Source organism: Cibotium barometz, chromosome 11, assembly GCF_041138505.1.
Source record: "Cibotium barometz isolate CiBa-2024 chromosome 11, ASM4113850v1, whole genome shotgun sequence".
Classification (NCBI taxonomy): domain Eukaryota; kingdom Viridiplantae; phylum Streptophyta; class Polypodiopsida; order Cyatheales; family Cibotiaceae; genus Cibotium; species Cibotium barometz.
The window spans coordinates 42729299-42751779 of record NC_141056.1 but is presented as its reverse complement, the minus strand read 5'-3'; the positions used below and the strand labels follow the sequence as shown (position 1 = coordinate 42751779).

At 39.9% G+C, this 22481-nt stretch overlaps 1 protein-coding gene across 1 annotated transcript; it reads right to left on the bottom strand.

Moving 5' to 3' along the window:
* Positions 1-806: 806 nt before the first annotated feature.
* LOC147634193 (uncharacterized) lies at positions 807-4312 on the bottom strand. Its single transcript, XM_086805351.1, has 2 exons — positions 3668-4312; positions 807-3243 (listed from the first exon to the last, which is right to left on the bottom strand). The coding sequence occupies exons 1-2, from the start codon at positions 3716-3718 to the stop codon at positions 1489-1491; spliced, it is 1806 nt and encodes a 601-aa protein (XP_086661477.1). The 5' UTR covers positions 3719-4312; the 3' UTR covers positions 807-1488.
* Between the last annotated feature and the right edge of the window lie 18169 nt (positions 4313-22481).

Below are 22481 nucleotides of genomic sequence, written 5' to 3'. Positions count from 1 at the left end.
GACCTCAAAATATCCATAGCTAGGGTAAGGGTAGCCAGCCATTTTCTGAAGGACAAAAGATGTTATGAGAGTGCGAGTAGGAAAGAACAAGGGTACTAGGTAGTGTAGAATGCAGCAGACTATGGAAGTTTGCAGCACTGAACAGAAAGCAGACAAGGACCGGCCAGACATGAGAGAAGGAAGTCTAAAGGCAGCAGGCTGTTTACATCTGATTCTCGGTGGAGGAGGAAATAAAAGTGGGCAGGGAACAGCCCTGAGAAAAACAAGTCACAAGGGGTGCCCAAATCAATCCAAATCTCAGCTAACTTTGGCACAGGCTTTTAAAGGAGGTACCTTGTAGACCAATGTAATTTGAGGTCATCATGCATTCTCGTCAGAAAACTAACCAGACCAAGCAGAGAAGACCTGTATTAGGAGGCAGTCCTCAAACCAGGCACATAACTCAAGCAGGTTGGAGATTACATTGACGTCAACTTAGTAACATCACCACCAACCAGCTCCATGCGTCTCTTCGTCGTCTCATCAATTCCAACAGCAGAGAAAGCAAGTCAGCAACTTGGTGGTCAAGGATAAACAGGTCTCTTCCCCGTGGCCTAGGTCACAGTACCCAAATGAGGAATTTTTATTGATGGTCCTGAAAGTCTAGAACGGATAAACAAAAGAAGCTCAATGTCAGCATCCATCCAGATTTCCTCAAAAATCTGTTCAGTCCAGGTAGGTCAAAAAAGCAGCAGCTTTTCCAAAAGGTATCAGTCCCAAACTTAGTAGTAATCCATACTCAAAACAAGTACCAGATCACTTCAATCTTAAATAAAAATCTGATTTGTATAATTATACTCCGAATTCCTAGCAGAGCAACTAACTGAAAGCTAAATAAATCACAGCCTTAATGAAGCTGCAACATTTGCAAACGCAATAATTCCACAATTTTCAACAATCTGGAAGTGGTGAAAAGCCTACGATACACACATGGTAAACAGTCAACCAACACTGCAGCTCTTTCGGTTTGAGTTGTGTTGTCCTGCTCCATGGGAGCAAAACCATAACATAGGGGATTCAAGTCCCAAGGCAGAAGATGCAAGAGCTGAATGAAAAAGTGCACCGTCATGCACTGATAAGGCCATGCCATTCTTCCAAGCAAGGTCCTTCATGCTGATGTCTTCTAAATTTTGCAATCTCTGAGCCAAGCTCTTCAACAAAAGAAACTGTCTGCTGGTTTTGCAATGTATGTATATCTCTCTTGTCCCTCCTTTTGCAACATATAGGAGCATTACACCAAAATTGGCATCAAGATTATTGTTACACTCTCCAAGTTGTGGAGGCCTCTAACCAAAGGCATATGACCAAGCCGGGAGGTAGAGAGAGGCATCACCTTCCTTCCAGCAAGTATAGGTATCTACTCTATTCACACATGTATAGGCTGCAAAGTTAAAAGAGATCAAGGAGGAAGGATAATGAAAGAAGGCTGTCGAGGTCATACCATTAAAATCAAGTAACAGAAAGAGGATGAGGAGAATGACCCTGGTGGTTCCAATCATTTGAGCCCATCCAAGCTTCGGAAGGGAGGCTCTGAGAGAGGATTGTGCCCACATTAGCCAATTCTCTGCATGTTGATGTTTGTGCAAAAAGACTGGCGTCTACAAGCTGCCCCACATCACCAAAAGATTCAATATTCGAGAAGACATCGAGATCTGTGTGTCTTTCAAGCACATCCTGCTTTGCTGTGGACTCAACTGAAGAAGAGACCGCTATCTGATGGCCCTCTTCTGGTGTGAGCCATTCGTCATTTGCATAGCACACACTGCCTTCAACATGCAAGCTTTGAGCTTCTTCACCACCACCAAATAAGCACGCATTTTCTGGTACATGCTGTGCAGGGTATGAATCTCTCCAATATAATGAAAGAGACCCTTCTCTTGCACAATTCTCAGATCTTTGATCAACTCCCCTTTTGCTCCTGTCTCTCTTCATCTCCTCCTCCAGTATCAAAGACATAGCCCATGTGTAGGCTCTTTGCAACAACCTGAACAACTTAAAGCCAAGGGTGCGTGCTTCATCTTTGACGGCTTCAATATCCCGTTCATCCACAAACTCACATCGATCTACAAAATGGGCAGCCTTGTCAGGTCTGTGCTTCAGAGAGAGCAGCAAGTAAGCTCGCTCTACTTCTGCTCTTGAGCACCCCCTTGACACACCCAGAACTCTATGGTAATCCACCATGCTATGGGCATTCACTCTCTCTCTAATGGAAGCTGATCTGCTGCTTATGAAATCGATGCAACCTTGCAAGTCTGAGTTGTGTGAGTTTTGAGAATGAACCCATTGTAAGTTGTTCCTGAACACTGTTTCATACAAACACTTCAACTGCTCTAGATCTTGCAAGGAGTCAGAAAAGCATCCTATGGTCTCATAAAGAGTTGCTCTTGTGCTAAGGGCTTCAGCGCACATTGGATTCAATGCAAGGCTCCTGTTGCAGTCCGAGATTGCATCAGCTACCCTGTTAGCAGCTTGATAAGCCATAGCCCGATACATGTAACACTCTGCAATGAAGCCCTGGGGAGTGCCTCTCCGCCCATCTATAATCTTTGAGAAATGCCTTGCTGCTTCAGTGTATAGTCCTGCTTCAAGCGCAGCTAGGGCAGCTGTTCTCCTCCTTAATAGCAACTTTATGTTGCCCAGGAGGTGGCTTACCAGATCTGAATCTGCTCCAAACATGCTATCAGCAAAAAAGCTATCCTCATTTCGGCAACTGCTTTGCTTTCTACATGCGGCGGAAGCTGCCCTCTTGCCATTTGACAAGAGAATCATGGCATCCTCCATCATTCCCAAATGGCAACAAGCTTGCCCTAGCACAATGTACTTCCATTGTTCTCTCTCCCCTTTCCTGGGAAACCCAACCCACACTTTCTTTCGCAGTGGGAACAAGGAGAAGCATTGGAGAAGCAATGCTTTTCTGCTTTTCTGGGCGTTAGGGTGTGCAGGGAGAAGCTTGACCTTGTCTTCAGCGGGGTTCTCGATGAGAGTAGGATGGGCCTTCAAGCTCGGAATGGATTCGTGCAGGAGGTTGGCAACATCCTTGAAGCGGCGGAGGCAGAGGAGAGCTCTGGCTTTCAGCTCGATTGCTTTCTCCCACTGGGGAAAGAGCTTGAGGGCGGTGTCCAGGAGGCCCAGGGCCGAGTGGATGTCTGCAGGCTCTTGACTGGAGAGCAGCTGCCTGGCGTGCCCAAGGTGCTTCTCAGCTAGCTGGGGTGGGAAACAAACAAAACAAGAGAATCAACCACCCAGAGTGAGCTCCAAAATCTACTGTTATGTTGCAATGCATGCATTCATTTGATGTCAAGACAGATTGAATCATGCACAACAACATAGATCAGATTCAGTGTACAAGGTTAAGATCTAAATTATACTACTAAAGCTAATTGGGGCAGCAGGTTAGCTTCCTAATGTTACCGACTAACCCACACACCACAAACTCAGAACTGTAAAATAGTGCAGAGTGGCTAGTAGCCTTTTAAATGAGCCAAGAGCGTGTGCAGAGTATGCATGTAGTGAGTGCATGGAGACTGGCCCTCTCAACTATAGAGAGGTAAATTTGCAAAACATTACTCTGCTAGAAACCCACAAAGGGGATCGATTACAAAGGGATGGTGATGCGAGAGCTACCTACCTTACGGCTGCTGACCCACACATGGCGCTGCAGCAGAGCCAGCGAAGGCATGGTGTTGGTGGTAGAGGTGGTGCTGGCATTCACTCCTCTTCTGGCAAGAGTGGCAAAGGGGGGTACAGGGGCTCAGGTAAAAGAAGATGAAGAAGAGGGGGAGTGCACATTGAGCCAGGGCAAGAACTGCAAAAAAGCGGGAAGACAAGCAATCACGGGCGGGCTATGGCCATAGTGAAGAGATCTGAGAGAGAGAGAGAGAGAGAGAGAGAGAGAGAGAGAGCACACACACACACACACACAGAGGGGAAAGGAAAGAGACAGAATGGGTCCCAAAGTACCCAAAAAGGGGCTAATGGGTTCTGAGTTTAAAACAGAGAAAAGAAAAGCTTTGCAGGCATGAGGAGCTGGCGTGTAGATGAAGGGAGAGAAAAAGCAGTACGCAGCTATGTAGAGATAATGGGTTGGAAATGGGAGGGGTTTCAACAAAGCTTTGCTGCAGATGATTCTTCTTTCTTCTTTATTTGTAACAGCCATAATGTGTTCTGGCATGGTGGCGCCGAAGCCTGCACTTGGGTGCCATTATCTGAAGCACTTGTTGGAGCGACTTGCTCCCAAAGTGAAAGAAGCGCCCTCGAAGACAAACGCAGCGTAGAGTTCGATGGCAGTGTTTGCTGGCACATGTGTACAGTGTTGTGCTAAAGTGCTACAGGGACGATGATGGAGAGAGCGCATCCGCCTTGCTACATGCCCACCAGTCCGCACCGCTTAGCTAAAGTGTTCTCTGAGAGGAGCATATCGAAGTACCGACGCAGATCTCCACAAGATTTCCGAGTTTGTTGATGAACCTTACAAAACCACTTTTTGGCTCACATTGTTGTGCAACATTTTGATATACATTAGTTCTATTTCATGAGTGAACCTTAGAGTTTTCACACTTTTGTATTTGGTCTGATGCTCTATTGTTAAAAAAAACTATATTTTTTTTTCTCCTTCTCTTTTTCACCAAATATATCTTCTCCTTTTCTCTCTCTCTCTCTAGATAATGTCATAAACCCCACTATAACGAAAACAAGTATATTCTCTCTCTAAAGAATGTGTCCAAGACTAATTTAAGGCCCCATTCATAGGACCACCCGATACACAAGCTAAACACAACACATATAGAGAGATGTACGGGAGTCTCCCCCATCTTTCCACCCACCCTATTTGTACTAAGGAGTTCCAGAATGTATGGCATAATTGTGTATACCCCCTTACATTGTGTGCGCACCCAACTTTCATGCAATATGGAATGACCATCAAGACAAGTATTAAATAACAAGCATCTACCTATGGTACACATGTTTTCACACCATGGTCAACCATCTCTATCTTCCATAAATATGAGTTTAAAAACAACTATGAAGTACAAAAGATGGTATAAAGATCTATATATGTAAATATATGAGAAAACTTACTCTTGCTAATCATGGCTAAGCCAACCTTGGTATGCCACTCTCACATGTGGAGAGCCTATGCTAGATTTGGTATGTGGAAGTATTCCCTTCATAATGAGAAGGTGCTCCGCCTATGGAGCAAGCTTGGTTTTTTATGGTTGCCATGCTAGTTCATATGGGCCGCCACGTTAAAAAAAAACATTTAAATTTTGTGGGCATCTCATCATCTGAAGGGAGACCTCACTTGTCAAAAATAAACCTTGCTTGTGAGTGATGCTATGGTCAAGAAGGTATGTATTCTCAAGGTACTTGCAATCGCATTTAATTATTCCCACTCCTCTCACCTCTCTCTCTCTCTCTCTCTCTCTCTCTGTGGCAATCTCAAAGGCTTTTTTGTTAACATCTTGTTGATTGGAGTTGAGCTTTATCTATTTATAGGAATTTAATTTTTTCGCTCTTGACTTTTAATGTGAGTGATCAATAAATAAAAATAGCTAAGTAGAGGTCGGGTCAGATGTCGAATGATTGTGTATATTTGTTTATGCAAATAGTGTTTCGATTCTGGACAGCTAGGATCTTGCACGAAATGCTTACTATGAGTTAATTGCACGAAAAGCTTACTATAAGCTAATTGATTACCTTAAATGTATTTTCAAGTGATGGTGCCAATAGAGGGTCACGATGCAGAGCTTTAAAATGACTTCACTACATGTTTAAAAATCCATAAGAGGGTCATGACATAGAGCTTTAAAATTACCTCACTACATGTTTGAAAAACCATTAAAAATTAACCGCATGACATCTTCTTTTGTGTTTCATATAGCATTGTTAAATTTTTTGAATGCATAGTGTTTCCATTTATTGCTTGTTGTTGTTGTCTACTACCATGTACTCGCATCATTATAGTTCATAACAATTCAAAGGGAGAGTAGAGTTTGAGCTCATACAAGCTCATGTTACTAAATTCAACAAATGGAGAAAAACACAACAGGAGACTAGAAACATTTAGTCATATATATATTCATTACTATGGAGCTTCAAGGGACAACAAAGATGACACTATGTGCCTCGAAGCTCCCCTCCTTATGCAATCCCCTTCATGTTGTACAAGCTTTTAGATCTTTAGTTTTTGCATTACTAAGGTTTTTTCTTTGTCCATCTCAAGATAATGGTCTCTTTGGAATGTCGATGTAATGAGTCTTTTTGAGTGGTGTGGAGGGTTCTAGACTCTCTCTCTCTCTCTCTCTCTCTCTCTCTCTCTCTCTCTCTCTCATCATGAGACTTTTATGTTGTTGTGTATAGGTTGAGCAAGTGTTCTAGACCCTCTCGGCATATATAGATGTAGTTATGTTGTGGGCTCTCTAATTCAAGGCACACTTGGCCAAGATGAATTTTGTCAATGATTGTTAAGTGTTTAATTTCCCATTTTACAAGATTTGTGCCCCCCACACATTTGCTGTTGTTATGCTTTCTACCTAACATGTATGAGTTTGTATGCTTTCTACCTAACACATATGAGTTTTCATGCTTTCTACCTAACACGTATGAGTTTGCCTATCGTCTTTACTCTTAACATGTATGAGTTTGCCTATCGTCTTTACTCTTAAGCCTACTTGTTTCCTCTACTTGTTGCTTAGTGTTCCTAGAAGTTATAAAATGTAAGCACACTAGCCCTTAGAAGTTGGGATGGATAATACGTATAATAGCGTTACAATTTGAGTATGTCCCTATCCTTTTGTGAGTTCGCATGCATATTACTTACATTAAGAGGTGTAGCTTACCTAGGTGTGCATGCACCTCACACCAAAGACTAGCATGGCATGCTATGGAAAGCTTGGTTTTTTTTTACTTTTCCAAGTTATCTCTTAATTACTCATTTGTTTACCAACAATTGACAAGCTATGGAAGTGTCTTTTGTCTTAGTCTACACCAGTATGTTAACATGAATGGATTTCTATTTTGGTAGCATAGGCTAGTTAACCATGTGAAACCTTGTGGGAAGTGCCCCCTCCAACCCCCCAAATTACATTTTGCGCAAAGCTTTAAAACTATAATTATATGCATGCATGGTAGTAATGTGATGATAGTACTTTGTTGGCATAATCATTGATTGTGTAATCTAAGAATTTGTAGGGTGCAAAGTGGATTTAGATGGAGCTTGAAGCATCTAAGGTCACTTAAATCTACCTCATCTTGCCATTAACACTTTCATGCTAATTACCTTGCCATGTCAACCCCTACTCGACTTCATCAAAGGCTCTCTATCGACACATAACTATCATGCCAATTACCTTGCCATGTACTTAACCCCCTTTTGATTTCATTAAAAGCTACGTGCCAACACATAACTATAATCCATACCTTTGGGTCTTCTATCTTATCTGACCCCCTTACTCCCTTTAATGGTCAACCAAATAATGTGCCCCATATGATACACCCATGTTCACAAAGGCTCTCTATCAACACATAACTATCATGCTAATTACCTTGCCATGTACTCAACTCCCTTTTGATTTCATCAAAAGCTACCTACCAACACATAACTATCATCCATACCTTTGGGTCTTCTATCTTATCTACCCCCTTACTCCCTTTAATGGTCAACCAAATAATGTGCCCCATATGATACACCCATGTTCACAAATCACCCACTCTTGTAATTATTGGCCATGCAAACCCAAGCTCTTATCTACCATATGTGCCAACCCCTCAAGGACCCCAATGATCACCTCCTATGTTGTTTGTTGTCTCAAGCACTCAACCTCGTGCACATAAAATCCATCACCCTCTTTTAGTACCGAGTCAATAGCCCTTATACTTTGTTACATGTGTTAGCATGCCACCACCTCACAAGACTATATTAGTGAATCCCAATTTCTACTTTTATAGACATTGGGAAATCTAGGACAAAATGCACCACAATGATGAGGATGCATTTAAAAGAAACTCTAGCTATACTATAGCATAAAACATATATTTTTCAATGTGTTGGCTAGCTAGATTTGCCTCAATATGTTCATGCCTTCAGGAGTAAGTTGAAATCGGTGGTCTTGAACATTGTGTTGATGTTGCTAGGATTTGTTGCCAAAGCCTTGGTTTGATGTGAACCTTCTTCTCTTTTTCATTTGTGTAACCTAAATTACATACTACCTATGTTTGTAGAGAACATCTTGGTGTGCGAGTAATACTAGTATCTGAGCATGAGCTTTCATTTTCCTCTTTCCTGATGTAATGTAAAATGCATTGAAATCTTCCCATTCTTCACTGACATGTCAAAAATGCCTCTATAATGGATACCCAAACCATAGAGCTTCTTGTCCTTCCATATCAAACCTCAACTTCATAAGTGTCTATTAGTAGTGTCTAGATGGTAAAGATATTGCAAAAGCTCTCACAACTTCAGAAATGTCTAGTAGTGTTTGGATGGTAAAGATATTGCAAAATCTCTCCCATCATAATGTTATCATCTTTCTTAGCATTAAAGATGCAAGTTATATGCAATTATCTTAAGGGCTCATACATCCTTTATATGGGCTATCATTAATGAAAAGAGTTCTCTCAACTAAGCAAAGTTCCACACTTTTAAGAGAGGTTTGAACATAGCCTCAACCTCCCTTTTGTCTAGCCTATATAACCTCTCCAGATTTTCCACAAAGCACTTGTCTTGTCCCTATAACATGGAAAATGGAAACTCTTGTCCACAATGCTTTTGCAATGTATCAAGAATCGTGTAACATTTCTAAGCATTGCAATGGACCATATTCCAATGTAGAATCTTTGAAATGAAACATTAGCCACAAAATAATCCATTGTCTCCCACTTCTCACCACACTTTTAATTTATATGAAGGTGTACTGCTGCCTTCCTCAATGCTACAATAAACAATTGACATCCAATATGAAGGAGTACTATCTTGATACAACAATAAACCATTCAAATCCAATATTATTGCTATCTTTGAATTGTTTTCTATTGACTATAACATTCACATCCAATATGAAGGAGTACTATCTTGATACAACAATAAACCATTCACATCCAATATGAAGGAGTACTATCTTGATACAACAATAAACCATTCAAATCCAATATTATTGCTATCTTTGAATTGTTTTCTATTGACTATAACATATAGATCTTGGTTTAAGTGATGTTTTCAAAAAGTTTGAAATTTTTATCATGTCAAGTTATATCAAAACTCTACTTTTGGTTTATTTAGACTACTCATTCCATAACACTAATAAGTGTAGATGAAGAGTAATTGTTATTGTATAGAGCAAGGCTGATACACTAATAAGTGTAGATGAAGAGTAGTGGCTACTTCATCTACACTAATAAGTGTAGATGAAGAGTAATTGGTTACTGTACAGAGCAAGGCTAATACACTAATAAGTGTAGATGAAGAGTAGTTGTTACTTCATCTACACTAATAAGTGTAGATGAAGAGTAATTGTTACTATACAGAGTAAGGCTGATACTCTTCTCATTCAACTATGCCAATGTAGAGTTGTTCAACTATAACATCCTTGTAACTATAATAGGTTGATAGAGTTATAAACCATTGAAAAACCAACAGTCACTAGCACAAGGCCTTTTGAAGTCTACGACTCAAGTCCTAGTCCAGCTAGTCCCCCTCTACTAGTACCATAAGGCCTTCTTCACATATAGCCCTTCACATTTTATGCTTCGAGTCTTCACAGGATTAATGCATCTACTTGTGTGAAAACCATTGCCATTCTCATTAAGGTCACCAAAGTTTAGCATTAGTAGGTATATCCTACCATAACTTTTTTTCATTTGTCGAAATATAAAATCCATGTTCTCAATGTACCACTTCCACATTACTCAAAAAAGGAACTTTTACTTTGCAATTATTCCTCCTATTTTACTATCATTTTACACTCCGAATATTTTGAAAACCATTTTTTTGAGAAAAAAAAATTAAGATACTCTACAAAATATAAAGTTTCGCAATACGATAGTTTGTGTCATTACTTTATAACAACAATAAGATAAAAAGAAAGGAATCACTCTACTGGATATAGATTGTAACAAAGAGGAGCCAACTTTTCTATATGTACATTCAATGACAACAAGAAGCCTGCTTACAATATCACCCTACCACTTAAAACCCCAAAAATTTATTGAACAAAAAAATGTTCCATTGTTAAAGAAAATTGCTATGTTCCTCTAAAAACATTGACACACTAGCTCTTAAAATAATGACACGCTAGCACTATGAAACCTATGCAAATTCTAAAAAAATAAAAGTTCCATAATCATAAACCTGTGCTTTGTTCCTCTAGAAGCTTCTCAACATACTAATAAATTATTTCATGTCTTCATAGAAGCATCAGAAAACTCATTATAATGCTCTTCCTCATCCTCCTAGTTTGCATCATCTGTCTCTTGTACATTTTGCATTACATTAGTTGGAATCCTAGCCCATTCTTTTTTTACAGTGTAGATGTAGCAAAGGCCTTCAATTTCTCTCAACAATTACACTATTGTTGGCCCTAATGCAACCACTCTTCTCTTCAAGCACAATATAGATGTTGATGCTACCCCTCCTATGAAAACAAACATATTCATATTCCTTGCAACGCGAATTTATAAAACTCTTGATGAGCAAGTGTGCTTTTGAAGCCTGATCCTCATCCTCATCGTCTTCTATTTACTCATCTTCAGTTGACATATCTGTTATTGGTGGTTTTTCTTCATATTGCTATTCATGTCATTGAACTCCTTATTTTGGTAGCTAACAAGTTCGATTAACGCAAAGTTAGAAATTGCATCACATATAAAGGTTTTACAATATGTCTTGAAGCTAATACTACTGATATTTCCCTATAGTATTTTGCAAGGCATTCTTCAACCCACTAAGTTTGGTGAAGTCGATGACCTCCAAGTTGGTGCACCCACATTGGAGCTTGATACCTATTGCCTATGAACTCCACTCCCTCTGTTTTGATTCACCCACATTAAAAACATTCCAAGGATAAACTAGAAGTATCTTGCTTGACATTAACCTTATTTTCATATATCCATTGAAGGTATCCCTAACAACATCTGGTATGAAAAGATGCAGGGAGGAAGAGATCTTGAGCGTATCCCTAACAACATCTGGTATGAAAAGATGCAGGGAGGAAGAGATCTTGAGCGCTTGTAAGCACACACACACTCACCCAAACCCTAGAAGAGAACACACAAGATGAGAGGCTGAAAATTGTTGTTCTTCTTCTTCTCAACAAAAGGGTTCCACCAAAAGATAAGAGAAATACAACATAAGTACTAAAGTACTATGTACATGTGGTCCATAATGTGAACACGCTAAGTGAGTGAGCTGGCAAGATAAGTATGCCATAACTCAATGGTGGACTAGTAGTAGCTGGTGTAGTCTAGCTATAGAATCACTAGTGAAGATCTATCATGCAGCATCCTACTAAACACGCCAGTGTAGTAAGTGATGAAAATGGTCACCCAGGGATATCATAAGTGTTAGCTTGTGTTGAGCTTGACATCTCAACACTCCCCCTCAAGCTCAACTCCATCTTTAGGACTCTAAGAATAGTCAAAAATCTGTGAAGCTTCTTTGCTTCCCATGGCTTTGGTGAAAATGTTAGCTACCTGCTCCTTTGTGCTAACATACATGAGATCAATGTCTCCTGCTAAGACCCTCTCTCGGATGAAGTGATAGTGGACGTCTAATGAAAAATTGGATTCCTCGCCAACTGTATATTGCTAAGGTTGTCATAATAGATGACAACATGTCTGTCAACCTGCGCTCTTGGTGGCTGCTTCTTGCTGCTCTATGTCACAGCACCACTTCCAAAAGAGAACAGAAATCCAATGGTAGATCTTCTATCTGTGATACTACCAGCCTAATCTACATCGGTGTATCCAAACATGTGCAGCTCTGTACTAGCCTCATAAAGGAGACAATAGTCTACTGTAGACTTCACATAGCGCAATGTGCGCCTCACACCATCCAAATGTGGCTTCCGAGGAACCTGCATAAATTGCCTCTGCAATCCAACTGTATAGTTCAAATCTGCTGGCCTGGTGATCATCATGTGAATCAAGCTACCCACTATCTTCTTGTACATAGTGGGATTCTCCAAAATCTCACCCGCAAACTGCACCCAACTTGCCATTTGAATCTAATGGCATAGAGATTGGCTTACAACCAGCCATACCATATTTGGAGAGCATGTCCAATGCATACTACCACTGTGACAACCATATGCCCTTGACTGTCCTAATAACCTAAATGCCAAGGAAGTACCTTAGCTCACCCAAATCCTTCATGGCAAATTTTTGCTTGAGGAGACATTTCACACTCTAATCTTCCTCTCCACTATCATCCCCATCAATCAAGTCATCCACATAGATTGTGATGGCCACAAGGCCCTTATCACTCTTTCGCACACATAGAGTGAATGATCAGCATCTACCACATGAAAACCAATGGTGATAAGATATTGTGCTATCTTATCATGCCATGCTCTCGATGTTGTTTCAAGCCATATAAAGCTTTACATAACTTGCATACAAAATCAAGGTGACCCACATCTTCATAACCTGGTGGCTGATCCATATACACTTCTTCTTGCAAATCACCATACAAAAACACAATCTTAACATCCATTTACTGTAAAACCCATCCTTTTGATGCAGCCATTGCAATAACGGCTCTCACGGTTGCCATATGAAATAATGGGGCTGAATGTTTGCTCATAATCAATGCCATAAGTTTGAGCATAACCTTTGGCAACCAATCTTGCTTTATACCTGCTAATGCTTCCATCTGAGTTGTGCTTTATTTTGTACACCCACTTGCATCCAATATCCTTCTTGTCCTCGGGCAATGGCACCAAGTCCCAAGTCTCATTTGCATCCAATGCAGCCATTTCTTCATCCATGGCTTTCTCCCAATCTAAATTCCCAATAGCATCTTCAAAACATGTGGGTTCAGCATCTTGCACAACTTTAGCCATAACCATCATATGTCAACTTATTAAAATAAGTTTTCTGAATCTCCCTGACCTGCGTTGTCCATAATCACTACCTAATATTTTTGCAGCTTCTCTTGCCTTTCTAACACCAGGTGTTCTAATAGCTAGAATTCTAAGCTCGTCATCTCAGGACTTTGCTTCCAGCCACTAGACTCTCCATCAACATAAGAATGCCTTGCAAAAATGTCGAGCATACCAAGAGGCTCACTAATTTTCTCTTTGCCTTTTCATGATATATACCAGCTACATTTTTAGCACTGGTATTTTGACGCAGTATTCTGCCACTCCATGGTCTATCAAAGGCCCAACATAAGAGGAATCTCTACGTCTACTCAATGACTGTGATTGCTAACTTGCATTCCGTGTAATCACATTTCCAGTTACATCAACCCCAACGACATCTTTCTCAACAGGATACCAAGAGTCTCACTGATTTTCTCTTTGCCTTTACATGATGTATGAGCTACATTTTTAGGACTGGTATTTTGATGCAGTCTACCACTCCATGGTCTATCAATAGGCCCAACACACAAGAGGAATCTCTAGGTCCACTCAATGACTGTGATTGCTGACTTGCATTCTGTGCAATCACATTTCCAGTTACATCAACCCCAATGACATTTTTCTCAACAGGATACCAATTACTCATTTCATCAAACACAACATCTCTGCTTACCCTCAACTCACGTGCAGTAGGGTTATAACATCTATATCCCTTTTTCTCAAGGGAATATCTGATAAACACACCTGTTTCTACATTTGGATCCAGCTTCGTATGTAACTCATCTGGCACATGCACATAGGCAATACTTCCGAGAACTTTCAAGTGAGAGAAATCAGGTTTGTTGCCACACTAATTTTCTCCTCTGGCATTACATTATGTACGGTTGCAGTGGGGGTCATGTTCATGATATAAACTATTGTGGAAACAGCTTCAACCTAATAGATATGTGGCATATTCTTCTATGTCATTAATGCTTGTGCTATCTCTGCAAAGTGCTTGTTTTTTTTGCTCGGCAACTCTGTTTTGCTACAGAGTGTATCTACATGTAAACTGTCTCTGGATGCCATTCTTCCGTAATAAGAAATTAGAGAACTCATTGGACAAGTACTCTCCGCCTCCATCTAACCTTAGGCACTTCACATGCTTTCTTGTTTGCTTTTTAACTATCACTCCGAAATTCTAAAAATGAGTGAAAAACTTCACTCTTCTCCTTCATGAAATACACCCACACTTTCCTCGTGTGATCATCAATGAATGTTACATAATACCTGCAGCCACCCATAGACGTAGTTTTTGCAGGACCCCATAGACATAGTTTTTGCAGGACCCCATACATTTGAATGCACCACATCTAGTACATTCCTGCTCACATTTCTATCATGTGGAAACGCATGCTTTGGCTTCTTTCCAAATTGACATGCTTCACATACTTTATGCATACCATCAACCTTAAACTTAGGCAGCCTTGTCACAATTTCTTTAGTCAGCATAGACTTCATTCTTGCACATTTACATGCTCGACTCTCTTATGCCAAATGTCTGTATCTACAACAACTCCTGAACCCTGTGCAAACATTGTAGCATTCACTTCAGGCATATTTACATCTAGTGTAAACATTCTACCCACTCTATTGCAACCAACCTTCACTTGTCTTTAAAGTCTTCGACCTAACAACTATCAAGGTTAAAGCACACCTGCAAACCCTGCTCAATCATTTGGCCAACAGAAAAAACTAGATTCTTTATCATATTTAGAACGTGAAGTACATTTGCAAAATACTTCACCTTACTATTCTGCATAGATAATGGCACATTTCCAACATGGGCAATCGGATGAGTAGTATCATCCCTTGTTTCAACAAAACCTAGATTTTCAAGATTTTTCATATCCTAAAAAGCACTTGCCCATGACTAGTCATGTGGTTCGAAGCACCTGAATCCACATACCATACATCATCATTGCATGCGGATACATCATTTTCTAACACAACATTAAGCACATATCACATAACAGACAACCTTTCATTTTCCTCATTACTTTGGCTAGAGGATGCATAATTATTTTGCTTCACTTTTTCACTTCTCATGTCATTTTTCTTCTTATATCAATCTGCCTACACATGCCCAGATTTGCCACAGTAAAAACACTCTTGTGTATCATTTTGGGACCTTTGCCAATTTCCACGACCTCTTTGACTCCCCCTATCTGTGAACTGGCCTCTTCCACATGTGTGTTGTTGTTGTGATTCATGGGACTGTTGGCTAACCATAAATTTGATTACCTGTTCGGCCACCACCTTGGCCTCTATCTCGTCCTCTACCTACACTTATGTAGAAGTCTTGTTGCTTCAAATTGCCTTTGTTTAGTAAAGACTGGTCTTCACCCAAACTCTTTTCTTCAATGATCAGCATTGACACCAAATCTGTAAAGTTGGGAATGTTCTCTCGAGTCTAAATAGATGTCTTGAATGCCTTGTATTATGGCCCGAGACCACATAGACATACTTCCACCTTATTATCATCATCAACAAAAACACTTATGTAAGGGATTCCACAATGTCCTTGATCTTCAAGGCATAATCAATCACATACATGTTTTTCTTCTCCACAGTATGAAGCTCATTCTTCAATTGAATCTTTCATGCCTTGGTGTTAGTTTTATATAGCTTCACCAAGGTGTCCCATGTCTCCTTGGGTAACTTGGCATCTTGTATATGCCCAATCATAGTGTCCTATATGCTAGTAGAAAGCCAACATATGACTTTCCTTGCTTCTTGATTCTAATCCTTGTATTCTTTTACATCTGTAGCAGTTGGATTAATCTCAAGTATCTCTCGTGCCTCGTCATGTTCACCTTCAATGTAGTCCCAATAGCCTTTTCCCATCAGAAAATTTGTTAATTTAAACCTCCAAACATGGAAGTTGTTCTTGTCAAGCTTCTTTGCAACAATCTAGTTAATTTCGTCATTTGACATCTTGTCTGCAGCACAAACTCACCAAAAATAGCACTCTTGTTTGTCTTGCACAAACTGTTGTATTCTCTGCCTGCAGCGATACTGTGTCCTACATCCAAAATGTCACAACCAATGACCTTAATTTACATACATACACCAAATAGCACCTGTAAGACCTCTTTGTAGTACACACAATGTTTGCACAACCAATTGCCCTTCATGCAGTTCCAAAAATAGAATTTTGCAGAGAATCGAAACTTACCCTGCGGTGCACATGAACGCCTGTGAACTGAAAAACAGAGGTCAAGACGCGCCCAAAACGCATTTTTGCTTTGTAAAAATTAAGTCCAAAGGATAATACAATCACCCTATAGCTTCGTTCCCGTGAAGAGATCTCCTAAATTAGAGTTCGTTTGCTGGTGCCTCCCAAAGAGCTCTCGACAAGGGTGTAGTAGCCAACACAAAAAAGGGGGAAGAGTAGGTGAAGCTCTGAACCTCGTACCGCTTCCTGTGCTTCTCTTGCTTGTCGCTCGGCTTCTTAGCATGAACCAGGCTCTGATACCATGAAAAGATGCAGGGAGGAAGAGAGCTTGAGCTCTTACAAGCACACATACACTCACAAACCCTAGAAGAGAACACACAAGATGAGAGGCTAAAAATTGTTATTCTTCTTCTTCTCAATGAAAGGGTTCTACCAAAAGATAAGAGAAATACAACATAATTACTAAAGTACTATGTACTATGCGGTCCATAATGTGAACATGCTTAAGTGAGTGAGCTGGCAAGATAAGTATGCCATGACTCAATGGTAGAGTAGTAGCTGGTGTAGTCCAGCTATAGAATCACTAGCGAAAATCTACCACGTGAGCATCCTACCAAACACGCCAGTGATTTAAGTGGCAAAAATGGTCACCCAGGCATATCATAAGTGTCAACTCATGTTGAGCTTGATATTTCAACATGGTAGAGGTGGATTCACCTTTCCTCCCGAGAATCCAAAGTGTGAGCTCCAACCACAAACCATAACAAAAGATTAACTTAACAACTAAGAATCCAAAATGTAAGCTCTATGTTTTGAAAACCCACAAAGTAATACTTACCCCTACAAGGTGCTTCCTCCAATAGGGATACCTAATATGCCACCAACGATGCCAGCAGTCCATGGCTGGTAAGTTTCCATCAACGGTTTTACCGGTCATCCACCATGATCTAATGCGTCTGTACTTCAAAAGTGCCTCTTCTTCACTCAATGCACAATGCCATTGACAGTAAAGTCATTTGTGGTCTTCTTGAAAATTCATGACTACAAATTGAACTGTATATATGTTCAAGCTTTGTTCCCAATGAAAAAGACACGATCGCTCGACCTTCCAATATATTTTCTGGTCCACTGTTATAGATTGTCCTTATTGCCCTCCAATTAGTTCTCGCCTCATCGGCCATAAAGACATACAAATCTGGTTTGGGAAAGCCTTTGTGCACCATAGCATCATTGATCATCTCCCAGAATAGAACTTGTGCCACTATGGCTTCTTCTTTCATTTCACAAGAAGAAATTGTCATAAGCTCTTGCAAGTTGCATGCCATTATATAACAGTTGTAAAGAAGTTCACAAATTTTTAGAGTTTTACAAGACCATGCTATACCTTGGATCATATACATGTGCAACCATTGTTGTCCATCCCTACACATGCCTAATGTGATCAAAACAAACCCAAGCCCTTGGATCATATACATGTGCAACCATTGTTGTCCATCCCTACACATGCCTAATGTGATCAAAACAAACCCAAGCCCTTTTTAAATCAAAACAAACCCAAGCCCTTTTTAAATCACCATCTCCTATTTGACGCATATAGTTCACTAACTCTAAACCTGATGTGGACCCTATGGTTGACATTTTAAACACGTAACACCGCTCCGACTCATTGAAAGCTTGCCCAGGAAAACAACTACCATGGAAGAACTCAAAAGCACATTATCTCTTTAAATCTAGGATACTAGACTCTAAACCTTGCACTATACTGTTGATTCTAGAAGCACGTACCATTCTCTTGTAAATTGTACCATTCTCTTTAATCTATAAGAGAATGGAACAACTTAATAATTTATGTAAAATTATGTTAAGAAGCACAATCATGCAATTAAAATCAATATGGAGTTAAATTTACCTCTAACATTGAATTAGGGGATGCATGTATTCTAATAATCGTGACAACCCTAGGTTGCTAATATGTGATCCATCTCTCATATGCTTTCTACCAACTGCATCCAATACAAGTTGTTTTGTGATATCTGTTTGTATCTTCCTTGGACTACTTGTAGCAACCTCCGAAACTACCTCTTACACAAGTTCTCTTATCTTTTGTAATGCTAGCCTTGATGTGTCCCTTTACACCTCATGCAAATGTTCCCCCTGATATATTATCAATCTACTCATATGTAAATAATCAAGCATATAATAGTATGCTATAACGTCACACATGCTTCTGCATATACAGGTCTGGACTTGTACTAGAAACAAGCTAGAGAGCCCATCTGATGTTAAGCCAAGCGTGGAAAGCTTCTATGTGAGCTTTCCTATTATTTTTAAAAATACAAAGTCTCAATATATACTTACTAATCAATGTTTAGAGAAATTAATCTAAGATATAAAGCTTAGCAATCCATGATGTTCTATGCGGTGTGCCATTCTAGTCCTACTTCCACATAAGGCATAATTACACTCAAATAATCCTCCACAAGAACTCTTTTTCAGACTACTGCGGGAAACTTTATGTGACTCTCCACACAGGTTTCACCCAACAATGGCCATCATGTGCTTGCTCCATTCCTTGCATTGGTGAGGATGAAGGATCACACACTTTCGGTAACTCAAAAGCCACATTCCCATTGTAAATTTATGGAATCTTTTTCACTTTCTCAATATGTGTGCATGCTAATAACATTATGAGAAGAACACCTACATATGTTGAAGAACCCCCAGGGTACCCATGCCTATTCTCAAGAAGAAAACCTAGAAATTGCTTAGGAGCATTTTGCTCAAATCTTCTCTCCAAAATTAGTTTCTTCTTAGTACAGAAAGGAATGTATGCAGGAGGTTGTAGATGCTGGACAAAAGGTGGTCCCCCACTCCCTCTATATGCAACTAGAAAAAGAGCTAGCTGACCTTGAGCTTAAGGATGCTATAGGCAATCTTAAGCCTAAGAAGAACCCAAGTCTTGATGGTCTCCCCTCTAAATTTTTTCAAAAATTCAAAGATCTTCTCATAGTCCCACTGATGAAAGTTTGGAATGAGGCCATCCTATATAAAGTCCTTCTAAAGTGTATTAATGAAGGGGTGATTAAGCTAATCCATAAGAGGGGGGAAAAGGATGATCTCTCCAGTTGGAGGCCTATCACTATGCTCATAGCCTACAAGATTTATGCCAAGGCTCTGGAAAATAGACTAGCTAACAATCTTACGGCTTGGATTAGATGTGAACAAAAAGGTTTTGTGAAGTGTAGGTTCATCTTGGATGCCTATAGAAGCGCTTTGGGAGGGGATTGAATAAGACTTCCTCTTCTTCAAGATAGACTTTGATAAAGCCTATGTGATAGGCTGGAGTAGGATTTTACTTTGGACTCTATGCAAAGTATGGGAATAGCTCCCAAATTTATTCATGCTATTTTAACTCTTTTTGGGATGCCAGAGCCAGGGTTAGCATTAATGGGGATCTCTCTCCCTCGTTTACTCTGAATAGGTCTATTAGACAAGGGTGCCCTTTGGCCCCTTTCTCGTTGCTATTGCAGTAGATGGGTTAGGTTGGCTGGTGCAATAGAGGATAGATAAGGGTAAACTGCAAGGAATTACCCTCCCCAATGGAAGGAGTCAAAAGTGTCTATAGCAATTTGCTGATGATACTAATGGCTTGCTAAAGAATGAAAAAGGCCTTTTGGGAATGTCTCACTATTTTTTGTACTACTTCAGGCTCTATGATAAACCATGCCAAGACAGGGATTAGAACCCTTATAGCTCCCCCTCCCAATTGGCTCATATAGGAAGGATGTCAGGAAATCCCCAATGGGAGAGTGTTCAGGTTACTGGGTATCCCAATGGGCTTTGGAGTCACCATCCATCAAAGGTGGCACTGGATTAAAGAAAGACTAGAGAGCAAATTTAACAAATGGAGAAATTGTCAGTTATCTCTGGCAGGTAGGGTTATGGTGCTCAACACATTTCTAATTCCAACCACTTTGTATTTTCTCTCTTGTTGGAGACCTTCACAAAAAGCCATAACTAAAATAATTCCCAATTGCCCATCTAGACAGAGCCCTCCCCCCCCATTCATGTTAAGTTAAATGTCAGGTGGGATGTTCAACTGGATAGGAAACAGTGGTACTTTAAATTTAATAATCTGTGGGCACCACACATTGAACCAAAAAAATCTTTTTTAATGTGGTTGATTCTTCATAAAGATATGTGGTCACATCAAAAGGTTGCTTCTATGGGTGTTGGTTCAGCAATATGTTTAAAGTGCCATAGGGAGGAGAAAACAATTCCTCACATCTTTGCCTCATGCTGCTCTACTAATAAGGAAGCACTAAACTTGTTGTGCTCTATAATCTGCCTAGTTGTTTAAAAAAAAGATCTCACTTAGAAACACATCATTCTTGGTGAAAGCCAAGGGTCCACATCTAGATGGAATACGCTCAGGGATGAGTACCTTTGGGTTGTTTGGCTATAGAGGAACAACAAGGGGTTCAATAACCTACTCCAATCTGCCTACCCTTCTCTTAATTTGGCCTCACTGTGCAGGTAAGGAGCATGATCAAGTCCAAGAAAGAGGAAGTAGAGAAATCATGGGATGCAGACCATTATCAGAAAAGGCATGCAAGGGACACTGCTACCAATACTCTAATGAAGAAGATTAAGGCTACAGAAAAGATGTATCTCAAAGAAACCTCTAAAGCTACTTTCAGATATGAAGAGGAAGCATGGGCCACCCACCAAGCTCTCATAGAGATCAAGAAAGTTGATGATGCTTTGGATGACAACCTAATGGACATCTTTATCCTTAAAGTCTCAATGTAATGCTATTAGCCTATGGCTTTGTGGGTTCATCCCCTTATGTAAAGTGGAGAGTCTCCACAGTCAAAGTATCCAGTATACCAGTCTTGTAATCGCTCTTTCTATCTCTTTTTTGAGATCCTGCTGATATAAAAATCCTCACCTTTTTTTAAGAACAAAAAATAAAAAAAGGTTTCTAAACCCCCCTCTTGTGTTTTTAAAATTCCCCCCTCCCTCTCATCCTCACTTCTCTCTCTCTCTCTCTCCCACTTAAATATTTGAAAAGTATCCTTTTTTAATTATCCTCTTCCTAAGCCTCTCAACGGACTTTGAGATTTTTTGGTGGTACTTTGTCCTTGACATCATGCAAACTGAGCATTGTTTCAAAGGAAATTGTAATTCATTTCTTTGTTGTTTATTATTCTCACCGATTGATGTGTATAAAACCGTGCTTTGAAATTAAACATTGTTTCAAAGGAAATTGCAATTCATTTCTTTGTTGTTTATGATTCTCGCTTGTTAGTCTGTATAAAACCGTGCTTGGGATGTTTATGATGATGGGTGGAGTTTAGTTGTAGGAGCTAAGTGGATCATCTAGATAAGAGCTTGGTGCATAGGGGTATGCCACACGACCAAGTGTGTCGGTGTGACGGCCTAATAGGATACTCGTTATCATATGCGTACTTGCATAGTTTTATCATGCTTATTAGATGGTGGTCATGACAACATCAAATGTATTAGAATGCCTATCGAAGCATGTGCTTTGGTGTCTTTTCACCAAGGTAACGGTGAAGAAACACTTTAAGTCTTGAGGTATATATATATACATAGATGAAAACAAGAACATGCTCAAATCCACATTATAAGAAAGTGCAATTTATAACTTCATGATAGTCATCCACAAGACAATAAACCATCAACTCTATCATGCATAGTATGGATAGATACTACGACATCCCCATTAACATCATCAGTGCCCAATAGTGGGTGTAGAACTTGGTATCAATATATGCTCCCACAATCCCCCCCCTTGGTGCGCGCACACACACACACACACATATAAGAGCATACATTCATATAAGGGTCTGTGTACTGAGTTTTTGTCAGAGCTCCGTAGATGCAGGGTAGACTTAGCCACCATAATGAAGCCTAGCACTAAGGATCACAAATAGAAAGAATCATTATAACAAAAAGGTAGTTGATAGGGCATATGCACCACTAAAGATAAAAATAATTAACATGATATCAACTAGCTACAACTTGGATGAAAACTTCACATTATGAAATTTGCATGTCCTCTAATACAGCATAAAGATATACCTAAATGAATCTAGGAACATGCCCAAATTCACCTCATAAGA

Bases quoted from the DNA above. Each gene is read 5' to 3' on its own strand.
- LOC147634193 (XM_086805351.1), bottom strand. From the start codon at position 3,718: ATGCCTTCGCTGGCTCTGCTGCAGCGCCATGTGTGGGTCAGCAGCCGT. The intron at 3,244-3,667 runs GTAGGTAGCTCT...TTCCCACCCCAG, and splicing joins TGTGGGTCAGCAGCCGTAAG to CTAGCTGAGAAGCACCTTGG.